Source organism: Ursus arctos, unplaced genomic scaffold, assembly GCF_023065955.2.
Source record: "Ursus arctos isolate Adak ecotype North America unplaced genomic scaffold, UrsArc2.0 scaffold_22, whole genome shotgun sequence".
Lineage (NCBI taxonomy): Eukaryota > Metazoa > Chordata > Mammalia > Carnivora > Ursidae > Ursus > Ursus arctos.
In genome coordinates this window covers 18,752,583-18,766,602 of record NW_026622897.1, presented here as the reverse complement: position 1 = coordinate 18,766,602, position 14,020 = coordinate 18,752,583, and the positions used below count along the sequence as shown (strand labels likewise).

Genomic DNA, 14,020 nt, shown 5'->3' with positions numbered 1-14,020 from the left:
TTCCCTGATTGAATTGGAGACAGTAGGACCTGTAATACAGGAGCTGCCTGATTCATCCACCCAGTCACAGGAGAGAATGCTGAAACAAGGAGAGAAAGGGAGATTGGCTCTTTCCCCCAATAGGCCTCCTTATTCTTCTCGCTTTCTCTGTCCCATATTGAGAACCTGGAGCAAGGGCGTCATTCTATCATTCAGTTTTCTGTAGGACTTTCACTACCAAACACAGTGCTGTGTATACTGCAAGGCTTTCTGAATAAATGTTAGTCTTTAATAAATTAAATTTCCTAAAGGGTGAAATGCTTTTTTGTATGATCATTTCTTTAATGTGCTCTTCATCTGTTGAAGCAAATAAAAAAACCTAGGTACGTAGCTTTGCTGAGTAAAGCATAAATAAATCATTAATTTAAAAGGTCAATGTCATTAAATAGAAATACTTGATATACACATAGAATCTACATTTAACACACAACTTGGGGGACAAAGTTTTAGTTACACAAGATGAGTAAGTTCTAGAACTGTATTGTACAGCATGGTGACTATAATTAACAATGTTATATTGAATATTTGAGATTTACTAAGATGTAGGTCTTAAATGCTTTTACCATACACATGGGAAAAAAGAAAAGAAAAGGAGAGGAGAAGAGAAGAGAAGAGAAGAGAAGAGAAGAGAAGAGAAGAGAAGAGAAGAGAAGAGAAGAGAAGAGGTTATTTTGTGAGGCGATATGGATATGCTAATTAGCTTGACTGTGTTGATCATTTTACAGTGTATACATACATCAAAACATCCAGTTGTATAAATTAAACATATACAATTTTTGTCAATTACAGCTCAGTAAAGATTTTTTTTTTTTTAAATGAATGACCCCTATGTTCATAGCAGCATTATTTACATTAGCCAAGATATGGAAGCAGCCCAAGTGTCCATCCATTGATGAATGGATAAAGATTTTTTATATATATATATATATATATCTGTGTATATATGAATATTATTAAACCATAAAAAAGAATGAAATCTTGCCATTTGCAAAGACATGAATGGAGCTAGAGAGTTTAACACTAAGTGAAAAAAGTCAGTCAGAGAAAGAGAAATACCATATGATTTCTCTCATATGTGCAATTTAAGAAACCAAACAAGCAAGCAAAGGCAAAAAATAAGAGAGAGAGGGAAAGAGACAAAGAAACAGAGAACATTAATTATAGAGAATAATGTGACCAGAAGGGAGGTGGGTGAGGGGACGAATTAAAAAGGTGATGGGAGGGGCGTCTGGGTGGCTCAGGGGTTAAGACTTAAGCCTCTGTCTTTGGCTCAGGGTGTGATCCTAGGGTCCTGGGATCGAGCCCTGCATCAGGCTCCCTGCTCGGCGGGAAGCCAGCTTCTTCCTCTCCCACTCCCCCTGTTTGTGTTCCCTCTCTCGCTGTCTCTCTCTGTCAAATAAATAAATAAAATCTTAAAAAAAAAAAGGTGATGGGAATGGTGTTGTGTGGAAGTGTTGAATTACTATATTGTACACCTGAAACTAACACTACATTGTATGTTAACTAACTGGAATTCAAATAAAAATTAAAAAAACAAAAAACAAAACAAACAAAGAATGAATGAAACCTGCCTTTACAGGTTCAGCCTCAAGGCCAAAGATTAACTTTTCAGTTATTTATTCCTACACAAAATACAACCACCAAACTGAGGGGCTTAAATAGCAATATATTATTATAAAAACCAAACTTGAAACCTCGCTTAACAGTGTAGATAAAATACAACTTGCAATTATACTTTTGTTGCTTATGATAATTCTGGAATATTTTACACTTTCTGGAGGAAAGTGTAAACAAAATAAGAAAACTTCCTGAGTTATTCTATTAAAGTCTGCCCTGTTGAGATTTGATCACTGTTCTGTAATAGGTATCATCACTGAAAGCAGCTGACCTTTTGGGAATGTAGACCATTTGTATTTTCACGTGCCCATGATATTAATTTAGCACACAATCGCCTCGATTCTAAATGTTCAGGTTGGACATCTAAGACAGTCCATGACATATGTCTTCCCTGAATAAATAGGTACCAGGCCAAGGTAAATTTAATGGTATTTCACTTCTTACTCAAAAGGATATTTACCATCTTTTCTATTTGTACAGCTTTTTCAAGTCAGTCATCCTGCCTCAAAACATTAAAGACAATCAGAAATATATAGGATGGTAGAATGATTAACTTTTATATCCTTTTATCATTAGATGTGCAACAAAAGCATTGTTTACTTTCCACATTAAAATTCCAGAGGTGTTTGGAATAGTGTACCTACCTAAACACTCCTTTAAAAAAAATATATATATATATATATATATATGTGATATATACATATGTGATATATATATTTATGATATATATATATATATATATATATATAAAATATTTGTTTATTTGAGAGAGAGGGAGCACAAGCAGGGGCAGGAACAGAGGGAGAAGCAGACTTCCCGCTGAGCAAGGAGCCTGAGTCAGGGCTCCATCCCAGGACCCTGAGATCATGGCCTGAGCCTAAGGCAGACACTTAAGTGACAGAGCCATGGAGGAGCCCCAAAGATTTTATGTATGTATGTATGTATGTATTTATTTAGAGAGTGTGCGTATGAGCAGTGGGGAGGGGTGAGGAGAGAGGCAGAGGGAGAGGGAGAGAGAGAATCCCAGCAGACTCCAGGCTGAACATGGAGCCTGACTCAGGGTTCCATCCCACAACCAGGAGCTGAAATCAAGAGTCAGACGCTTAACCAACTGAGCCACCAAGCACCCCCTAAACACTCCTTAAACACTGAATCCTGCAGATCAGAAACTGTATGGCCAAAAGTCCTAAAGGATAGGCCAAATCCCCAAATTACTTTCAGAGTGAGCTCCATGATTTGTTCTTTGATTCAAACTTTCCTCATCTGTAGAAGACTTCATCAGAGTTTTATGAGGTTAAAATAAGACTGTAAAAAACTCTTTGCCTCTCAGATGCATAAAACTTATTTTTGAACAGAGGGACTATGTCTGACCACCCCTTCCCTGATCGTTCTAGTTCTTCTGGCAAGTAATCGATGCCCTGCCTGTCATAACTGGTATTTGTTGAGACAAATGAATCCACGTATGCATAAATAAGCAAATGAACGAATGTATTTAATGAGGAATTTGGTAAGCCATCCCTTGCCAAAAAAATTACTTCTAGAATATACGAGGCATTTAACTTGGAAGTTTGAGCAGATGCCAAGTGATATAAGACAGATGCTTTGAGTGATAGCTGAACTTTCTCTTGGCCTCTTAGCATGCTGCTTCTCTCTTTTTCCTGGCAATAAACCTTTCCACTATCCTTTGGAGAGCTGCCCATCTCCATTCCACTGTATCCTGTACCCTGGCCACAGAGGTAGGCATGTGACCCAGCCAAGGAAATCAGATTTGAATCTGGAGCTGAGGCACATGGAAGAAAAAGGCAGCTGAGGCTGAATCATCTGGTGGGGGTGCTCAGGGACTACTCCCTAAATTCTTACTGCTGAGGGCCCTAGGGCTGCCCTACTCATTTCCACTCATTAATGTAATTCTCTGGCTTATCTCAGTTCCTGTTGCTTGCAATAAGTCGATCCTATCATATAGTGCAATAAAACAACATAATTTGTTTATTAAGATAACACATATGCATAAGAGAGTAGTAAATACATAAATCTACATATAAAATGTATGATATATGCACCAAATGAATTTTTTTGAAATTATTATTCCACTGAAGTATATTTTACAATGGAAATCATAAAAGATTCAATCTTTAATCACTTTTCTTCCCAGCTCTCTCTCTCTCTCTCATTTCTAAGGTCCAATTAGTCTAAGTCTCTAATTGCTCTCTTGCTCAATAGGGTCCCTGACTTGGGGGATTAATACCCAAAGGAAGAGAAAGTTATTTAAAATCTTCTACATTTGGTAATGATTGCAATTCCTCGAGTCAGAGAGGAGTCTGTGAGGGAGTTAAAGCGCATTTAGATTTGTGACATTCTATTTGAAAGTGACTGAAAAGAGAAGAATTCAGGATATCCACCTGCAGACTATAAGCAGATGGGGATTTAGCAGAGGAGAGCTCCTTCCTTCACTGGAGAAGGAAAGGGAAGCAGCATTCAGTAGCGCCAGCCAGTTACATCCCCTGTTTGCCATGTAAGTGCCCAAAGCTTGCCCTTCACTTCTCTTATTTTGGCTCTCACTCCCCTCATAATCACCAAAAAAATAAATAAATAAAAAGTAGATGGATGGATTGATTGATAGATCGATACATAAAGGGCTTAGGCAATAGCATTCATGAGTTGATCTATAATTTAAGGATCTCACTGTATTGGAAAAGTTGAAACAAGTTGAAAAAGATATCAGAATTTTTTAAAATATGGAAATTGGACAGGAGCCTCTACTACCCCTGTGCCTTCTGCTGCCATAAGATCAGGCCAGTACTTAGCTTGGGTCTGGTTAGACAATTATAGACTCTAGAGACTGAAGTGGAGACTACCTGTTGTTCATTGTACTAAATTCAGGAAAATGGAGGCTACTGGTTACTTGCGTGCACAAAATCCAGAGCACATGGACCCTGTTAATGTAATCTTGTGTTCACGAAGAACTATCTGGGACCCTTCTTCTGGATAGTTTCCCATTGTTGACCCCATACCTAGGGAGGCAATCCTGGAAAGAGTCTGTATCTTTTGTACGTATGGCTTATAGGATCATAAGTGGTTTTTGGAGAGTTAACGTGACCAAATTGTCTTAGACAAATACAAGAAACTTGGATGGGACCTTGTTTGTAACAAAGACATTGAGTCTTCATATTTATCCTTTTAGAATCACAAAGCAGCACTAGGAATCGCTGCAATTTAGTAGAGTACATGAAGAATGGAAGATAGGAGACTGGTCACATAGGGCTTCTTGGTGAGATGGTAATAAGGGGCATCTGTAAGTAGAAACTGCACCTGCAGAGAGATGCCCAGAATGGAGAGAAGCAAGCAGATGAAGACACTTCTATCAGGAAGCACTACTCTGTAAACCTCTAGGTCGTCTGGCTCCTTTTCCATTTCACTGGCTTAAACACAGTTAATTTACATACATATTAAATTTAACCACAGATTTCTTTCCACAGACACCCAAGAGTTGATTCTTCCCTAAAAATGAGAAATCACACAATGGTGACTGAATTCATCCTGCTGGGAATCCCTGAGACAGAGGGCCTGGAGACGGTCCTCTTCTTCCTGTTCTCCTCATTCTATTTATGTACTGTCTTGGGAAATGTGCTCATCCTCACAGCTATCATCTCCTCCTCTCGGCTGCACACCCCTATGTATTTTTTCTTGGGAAACCTCTCCATGTTTGACCTGGGTTTCTCTTCAACAACTGTTCCCAAGATGCTGTTCTACCTTTCAGGGCAGAGTCAAGGTATCTCTTTTCAGGGCTGCGTGTCCCAGCTCTTCTTCTACCATTTCCTGGGCTGCACGGAGTGCTTCCTGTACACAGTGATGGCCTATGACCGCTTTGTCGCCATCTGTTATCCTTTGAGATACATGGTCATCATGAACCACAGGGTCTGTGCCATCTTGGCCACAGGGACCTGGATGGGTGGCTGTGTTCATGCCATTATTCTAACCTCCCTCACCTTCCAGCTGTCCTACTGTGCCTCTAATAAGGTGGATTACTACTTCTGTGACATACCTGCCGTCTTACCTCTAGCCTGTGGTGACACATCTCTAGCCCAGAGGGTAGGTTTTACAAATGTTGGTCTTTTGTCTCTCATTTGCTTTTCTCTCATCCTTGTTTCCTACACTCGCATTGGGATCTCCATATCAAAAATTCGCTCAGCAGAGGGCAGGCAGCGAGCCTTCTCCACCTGCAGTGCTCACATCACTGCGATTCTTTGTGCTTTTGGGCCTGTAATCATCATCTATCTCCAACCCAATCCCAGTGCCTTGATCGGTGCGATAATTCAGATATTGAATAATCTTGTCACCCCCATGCTGAACCCACTAATCTACAGCCTGAGGAATAAGGATGTAAAATCAGCCCTGAGAAGTGCATTTCATAAGCGAGGCTTCGCTGTGGAGAATAAGTGAGAAAAGCCTAAAGCTTTGCTGGGCAAAGTCTGAGTCTCCATTTCTTAGGACAAATTTTCATTTGCAGCTTCCAAGATATTGAAATTAAATGTACGCTGAGTACATCTACCACTTAACCTCACCAAGTTTAAAAATATATGTCTGTCTTCCTGTTTCCCTCTGTTTTTCTTAATATTTATTTTGTTATATTAGTCACCATACAGTACATCCCCGGTTCCTGATGCAATGTTGCATGATTTGTTACTTGCATATAACACCCAGTGCGCCATGCAGTATGTGCCCTCCTTACTACCCATGTCTCCCTCGGCTTTATAATGGAAGGTGATGAATAGACTCACTTAGCAGACAGTGGAATGATTGTTACGCTGCGTGGAATTCTCTCCCAGAACCACAATCCTCCCTAAAGTGTTGCTTAGTTGTTTAAATATCTGAAAGTTAAGAGGACCTATGTTCTTATCTTATCTTATATCTTATCTTTCTTATCTTATCTTATAATCTCAGTCAAAAGCACATTCACAAAAATCTAGAGAGAAAGGAGGATGGAAAAGATTTCAAGAAAGCCCAGATCAATATAGAATACCAGAACTCAATATCCTTCCTTTTTGTGGAGGATAACCTCCAACTTGCTGTCAATCAACACCACAACTCAAACCAAATAAAGTAACATTCAAAGCAAGATCTTTCTCATGCATAGTCAAGTGTGGCTTAAAGATTTTTCTGGTATGCACATTCCACCAGGATCTGAATATTATTCTTGCATTATTAGCTGCCTGGAAGGCTATGAACTTGAATCATTTTTTTATTAGCTCCTAAAAGAATCAGCTTTAGTTTTGTAAAAGATAGTAAAAAAACAAACAACCCAATCAAGTTTAAATATATTACTACATGTTTTTCCAAAACAAGGCACACTGATTTATCTCTGTCTGTTATAGAAGGCCCATGTTAGAATTTTCACTCAAATTCAAGCAGCAGTAATAAATTTCCCTCTCCAGGGCACCTCGGTGGCTCAGTCGGTTAAGCCACAGGCTCTTGACTTCGGCTCAGGTCATGATCTCAGGGTCCTGGGATCCACAAGTGTTGGGCTCTGCGCTGGGCATGGTGCCTACTTAAGGTTCTCTCTCCTTCTCCCTCTGTCCCTCCCCCACTCGTGCTCTCTCTCTCTCAAATAAATAGATAAAAGAATTTTAAAAAACAAATTTCCCTCTCCATTGAAAGAGCATATTTCTTTCTTTTCTCATAATATGATCAATGTTATTTATTTTGATTCCTTTAATTTCTAGGTTCCATAATGTTAAGGAAAAAAATTGATAAATTTTATTTATAGAAACAATGTTAAATTTTGTATTTAAATTTGAAATTAAAAATCTTCTTGATTTTTTTTTTCTTTGTATATTTCACCTACCAGTTGTTTATGGCTTTTCTTGTAAGCCACTTTAAATGCTTTTTGGAAGGAAGCAGAGAATAAGTAATGCACTAGAACAAAAAGAAAGAAGAAAAGGAAAGGAAGGAAGGAAGGAAGAAAAGAAGAAAGAAAAGGAAGGAAAGGGAGAGAGAAAGGGAGAGAAAGAAAGGGAGAAAGAGAGGGGAAGGAAGGAAGGAAGGAAGGAAGGAAGGAAGGAAGGAAGGAAGGAAGGGAGGGAGGGAGGGAGGGAGGGAGAGGGAAAGCAAGCTGTATTTTAGGTGTAAAACAGCATTTTTCATAATGGAATGATTATTTTCTTCCTTTTCTTACCTTTAGTTCCTGTCTATTAGCAAATGATTGAAAGTAAGTTCTCCAGGTAGATGCTATAACCATCACACTGAGTGTGGAGTGAGCTATTAGAAAATATTAAATGGGCTCCAGTGACAGAGATGCCACCCACCACTGCTTTATGGTTTGCTATATAAAATCTCTAATGTAAGATACTCTAATTGTACCTTACAAGCAATGAGGTAATCACTCTGGCTAAAAATCAGAAGGACACTAATTCAATTTCAAACAACCTTGGTTGCACTGAAGGACTTTCCAGATAAGTAACAACTGAATTGAAATAATAAACATGTCAAATGTTAAAGGATAAAATGTAAACAATGGCTTGGTTTTCCCTTATCTCTTTAATATAAATATAACCAACATTAATGACTTCCATTATAGCCAAGTTGCTATTATTTTAAATATTCCATTAACTGGGAAACGCAAGAGTTAACCCAGTTCTTTAAGCCCTACCTTGACACTGTCAGCTGCATTCACATCCATTCACCTCTTTCTTACTTTAGACTCCAAGGATTCATGCTCCTTGCTTTCCATCTTCCTAAAAGGAAGCACCCCCATTTTCGTCCCTGAACTCCCCCACTGGCAGGAAAGTGCTGAAATAGGCATATGTTTTAAAACCTCCATTCTTATGTTCTTTAAACATACACACACACACACACACACACACACACACACACACACACACATTGTTTTAAGCATTTTACTACTTGTCACTGCAAAGAAACACATACTAAATACTTAAAGATAATAAACAGTTGTAAAGTTACAATGGTTGAGTTTTACCCTAACAGTTTTCCTACAATATGTATTAAAATGTAATGCCAGCCAATCCCGTATCTCTTCTCTTTTCTAATTTCTTCACCTTCTGTTGAACGGCCAGGTTTATAGGCTAAGAGCCTGGATTGAGACTTTTCTCTGGCAGAACCAAAAGTAGAATCCAGGTCTTCTGATTTGCAGGTCAGTTCTTTCTCTGTCTCACAAACTTATAAATAGCTACTGAGAAACCTATGGATGGTCTTAATGCTACAGAACTTTGGTTCATTTCTAGGCAAGTCATCACGACAATAAAAATACTAAAATACAAAATAATTTATCATTTCGTTGTAAGAGGGCATTTCTATTGAATCTGAACTTTTGTTTCTCCTAACATAAAACAAATAAAGCTTTTACACATAAAAAATTCTAATACCAAAGATGTCTAACTTTTCTGTTATGATGAAGCACCCAGAGAAACTCCATTAAATTGACTTTTTAAATTTAAATTTGGAATTTACCGAAAAGTTGAAGTAGAACAAAGAATCCATGTATACCCCTCCCTCAGAGTCCCAAAACTATTTTCATTATATTTGCTCTATTCTCTCTTTTTATATATAAATACATATATACACATATGTATACATACACTCACACATGTGTACTCATTTTTTTCTGAGCTAGTTAATCATAGATAAGATGAGTTACAGACATACCTTAATTAGAGTGTTTTCTAGAACTAAGGACACCACTTACATAACTATAATACCGTTATCAAAACTAGGAAATGATCATAAATACAGTACTATTATCTAATCTACATTCTTTAGATTTTACTAACTATTCCAATAATGGCCTTTTATAATAAAAGAAATTTCCAGGAGTTATGCATTGCATGAAGTTATTTATCTCTGGTTTCCTTTCACCAGGAATAGCTCCTGAGTCATGGTTTGTATTCCAAGATACTAATGTTTTTGAAGATTTTAGGCCTGGTATTTTGTAGGACATCCATCAGTTTGAATTTGCCTGATGTTCCCTCCTCATTGGGTTCAGGTTATGCATTTTGGGAAGGACTAACTCAGAAATGATGTTTTGTTCTTCCCAGTATATCATACCAGGAGGTTCTTGCTGTGGCTTAGGCTCTTTTTCCAATTACTAGTGAGGTTAACTTTGAACATTTGGTTAAGGTGCCAGATTACTCAAGTGCAAAGTTATTATTTTACTTTCTTAATTAACAGTGATCTTTAATGGGGAGGAGGGGTACTTTGAGATTATGTAAATATTCTATTACTTGAAATTTTACCTGCTAGTTTTAGCATCCATGTATGGTTCTTGCCTGAATCAATTATTATGATGGTTGCCAAATAATGGCTTTCCAATTTAATCATTCCTATAATACTTACTAATCGGTTTTCTACTGAAAGGGAGAGCTTTCTCATCTCCCTTATTTATTTATGTAAAAATGACCTTATAACAAACTGAACAAAGCATATGATTCCTATCTTGAGAATATGACAAAGGCTGTCAGCTAGAATGCTGGGATAAGATAATTATATTAGGACCATATCTTACTGAGGAAGAGCATCGTTTTTTAAGAGAGAATATGTAAAAGAGATCAATATAATATTCTTCCGCTGGACTAAATGATTTCTAAGTTCCCTTCCAACTTTGAAATACTAATTCTGTGATTTCATACAGCTATCGACCGACTTCTCTGGTTGGGGAAATGGGCGTATGGATAGAGAAAGGAATGCAAATGGGAGATGAAAATGGGACAGAAAGAAATATTTCTTTCTTGGTATGAAATCCTTGCTGAACTATCCAACAAATAAAAAAAACAATTCCTCCTTCATTTGCTTGGTGCCAGCTAGTTGAAATATTAGACATGAAACATAAGTCAAGGACACCAGTCAGTGAAATAACCAGATTTATTTATTCTAAGGCTGTGGAAGACAAGTGGCATAATCAGGATACATTCCAGAGATAACGGCAACATTTTTCAAGACAGAAAAGGCAAAGTTCTTGGACCTAAATATCACCATTAAACACAGGGTTGTTCACGATAACATAGGAATGAAGCCCTGATGTCAAATGGCCTGGGGCCAGAAGACTTCTAAAACATGGTGGTTTTGCCCATTACCATATTAACATTAAATCTTCATATTTTGCTTTAATTGGTCATCTTTGAGCAATGATATGAAAGAACTCTTCTAAAACTCACTTATCTGGGGCAAGAAGCAATGAAATGGCAAATCTCTAACATTTTGAAACAATTGTAGTGGGTGGGCACTGAGTAGCATGGGATACGGTGTTGTGCAGTCAAACTTAGAGCAAATCACCTCTATAGCAGGAAGGAGATTTGGGCTGGGGAGACTACAAGGCCATTTTTGCTTCCAGACTTACAAATGTGGGGTACCCTGATTATAAAGTGAGGTAGAATGACGGTGCTTCATTCGTTCACGACAAGAACACAGGCCTCAAAAGAAACGGAAATTAGAACGTGAAGCGTGTACTGGAGGATGTGTTAGTCAACACATATTTATTGATTATTTATTATGTACAATAGTTAGGATCTCTACAATCTTTAGGACGTGAATAAAATGAATGTGGGCCCTGTCTTTGGAAAACTTGTGTCAAAGGAAGGGAACCTTAAATAGAACCTGGAAACTAGGAGATCACCACTGTACATTTTTGAATACTACAAGAAACAAGAATATCTAAAAATCCTCTATTAAAGAAGAAGTATCTCTAGGTGAACCCTTCCCCAGAATATGGCAGCCTAATACAATAATGAACTTTTCAGTAAGATATTTCTCACAATTGGATATTAAGTCCAAATCCATGGTTCATGGGCTCCAGGCAACCGACACAGGCTGATGGGCATTCTGACGGCTAACATGAAGATTTACTCTCTTCTCTCACACTTCTCTGCCTACACTCCTACCCCTAGAACCACTACGTCTCTTATGTAGTTTTCGTTTAGAATAGCAGTTGAGCTGAAGTTATATCATGTAACTGGGTCCTGCAAATATTATTTTCCTTGGCGTATTACTATATGGCTAGGAATTTGCTTTTGTTTTTAATATTTTAGGTACCTGCCTGGTTTTGTGAAAATGAAAGATTTCCACATGCGAAAATAGAAATTAATTGAAAGCCTCCACAGTAGGGCAATTCAAATTGGGAAGTATGAAAGGAGGCTCACCCCATTCCGTCAGAAAAGAGCCCAGAAATGAGCCACAGAAGGAACCATGACCCTAAATGAGGCCCCTCAACCTTAGAATAAGATGAATATGAAATTGTGGAGGGAAGAATTTTGTACCCTTAATTCTTTGCACTTTAATATACAACCAAAGGGTATTTTGTATTTATATTTTAATTTCTTCCTGAAATTTTAATAAGAAGATTCATATTCAGAACTGATATCTATATGCAGTTTAATTTTGTTGGCATTATATTTATGGCATATTTTCACACTGATGAGTGCTCATCGTACAGCGTCTTCTGTTGGGCTATATTGAAAAACGTGGCTAGACATAATTTGTGATGAGAAATAGATTAGAGAATGCATTTTTGGCTGAGGGTGCAGTGTGTTCTTGATATTAAATCAATTTATGTTCTGTTGTGAAGAGACCAGCAGGCTGGTCTGCTGGCTGATCCAGGCAGACCTCTCTAGGTTGCTAGGCAACCAGCAGGCTGAAGTAGGTGTGCTGCCTGCCCCCAGCAAAAGGGGGAGGGCAAATCAAGATCCCACTGGTCCCACGGTGTTAGGTGTTAGAGGGAGATAGACTATGCTCTTGCATGATCAATCCAACTTTATTAGTAATAAAATCAATATTTTATTTTGACCGTCAAATGGATCCTTAGATTTGTTCATCAATTTTAGCACTCAGACATGAGGAAGTGAGCAGAAAGATGATTGATAGGCTCCCTCGATATACGTGATGACATTATTCTATCCTCAGGTTGTTGTGGTACTTCACACAGCCCGACTTGCTTATAAAAGAATTCGTGAATTTGCACAATGTGGTTCAATGTTTAAAATTCTGACCTCGGCCTAATACATATAAAGAAGCATCACAAATGCTTTCCAAGTGGATGCCAAGTAGGCTTCATACTGAGCACAAGACAAAGAAAGTAATTCTTTATCAATCATCAGCACCTTTTTAAGTGATTAAAATAGTACACAAGAGAAATTAGCAGCTCCCCTCTTCCCTTCCAGTCTTGTGAGTGATGGTATTACAGCATGCCCAAATCCCCAAGCCACAAAGAACACACCCTACCTTCTCACACCCTCACTCAGAATCACCCACGAAGTTCCACTACTCAATTTCTTAACTAGTTCCCACTAATTATCATCCACTGTCCTTCCTAATTGCCACCACCTCTTTTCACACCCCCATCACACGCGGATGACTTCCCAAATGGAATCCTGAACACCACCCTAACCTGAGTCCAGCCCCCTGTCCACGCTGATTCCTACTTACCCCTTCTAGAATTCCGTCAGATCACACCACTCACCAACAGCACTCTGTAGGCTACGGTAGGAAGTACAAACCTTTTAGCACATCACATAAAACCCTTCACAGCCTGACTCCAGCAGAACTTTCTAGTCACATGACCATGTATGAAACGAAGTTGTGTTTTCTCGAACACATTATGCTGTGGGCCCAAGAACGTTTAATGAACCACTACTAACATCTTCAATCTACATTCTCTCAAATAGTATCTCTTCCATGATTCCAACCTGGAGAAGCTGATTTCTCCTCCGTTTGTCTGGCATGTATGCAATCTTACTGGCCAGCTTCCTTCAGCATCATGTGTTAGCGAGAGTGAGAATACAGACTTGGGTTGAATTCTCACACTTGCTGTGTGACATTGGGTTTATTAAACTTTCCAGGCCTTAGTTTCCTCCCCTTCAGTTCTGAATAATAACACATCCCTCATGTGGACATTGGCAGGATTAAATAATATTCTAAGCACCTGTCATGATCCTGGTTCATAGAGCTAGCACAGTAGTTTTAGTTATTTTTCCCCTTTCCTCTCCTGCCCACCTAAGTTGTAAAGGTTCCTTGAAGCAATCGTAAATCTTAAGCACTTGCACGATAATTTCCATACGAATGTTCAGTAAGTGTTCAGGAATGAACTATGTCATCAATAAATACATCTATAAACCAGAGTCAATGAGCAAACATTGATTAACTATGATAATCAAGGAATTAATTTGTGTGCTTTTGGAGATACAAAGCAACTTAAAATTAGCCTCAGAAAAACAGGAAAGAATCATGTAAAATGATTACACACGTCATATTATGACACACGCCAAATAAATTATTCTGAAACAACAGTCATGATTTTTAATTAAAACTGGTTCTACGGGACGCCTGGGTGGCACAGCGGTTAACGTCTGCCTTCGGCTCA

At 38.3% G+C, this 14,020-nt stretch overlaps 1 protein-coding gene across 1 annotated transcript; it reads left to right on the top strand.

The window, feature by feature from the left end:
* Window positions 1-5,157: 5,157 nt before the first annotated feature.
* On the top strand, window positions 5,158-6,096 carry LOC113259773 (putative olfactory receptor 10D4). The gene has a single exon (XM_026505270.1). The coding sequence runs from the start codon at window positions 5,161-5,163 to the stop codon at window positions 6,094-6,096; it is 936 nt and encodes a 311-aa protein (XP_026361055.1). The 5' UTR covers window positions 5,158-5,160.
* The last annotated feature ends 7,924 nt before the right edge of the window (window positions 6,097-14,020 follow it).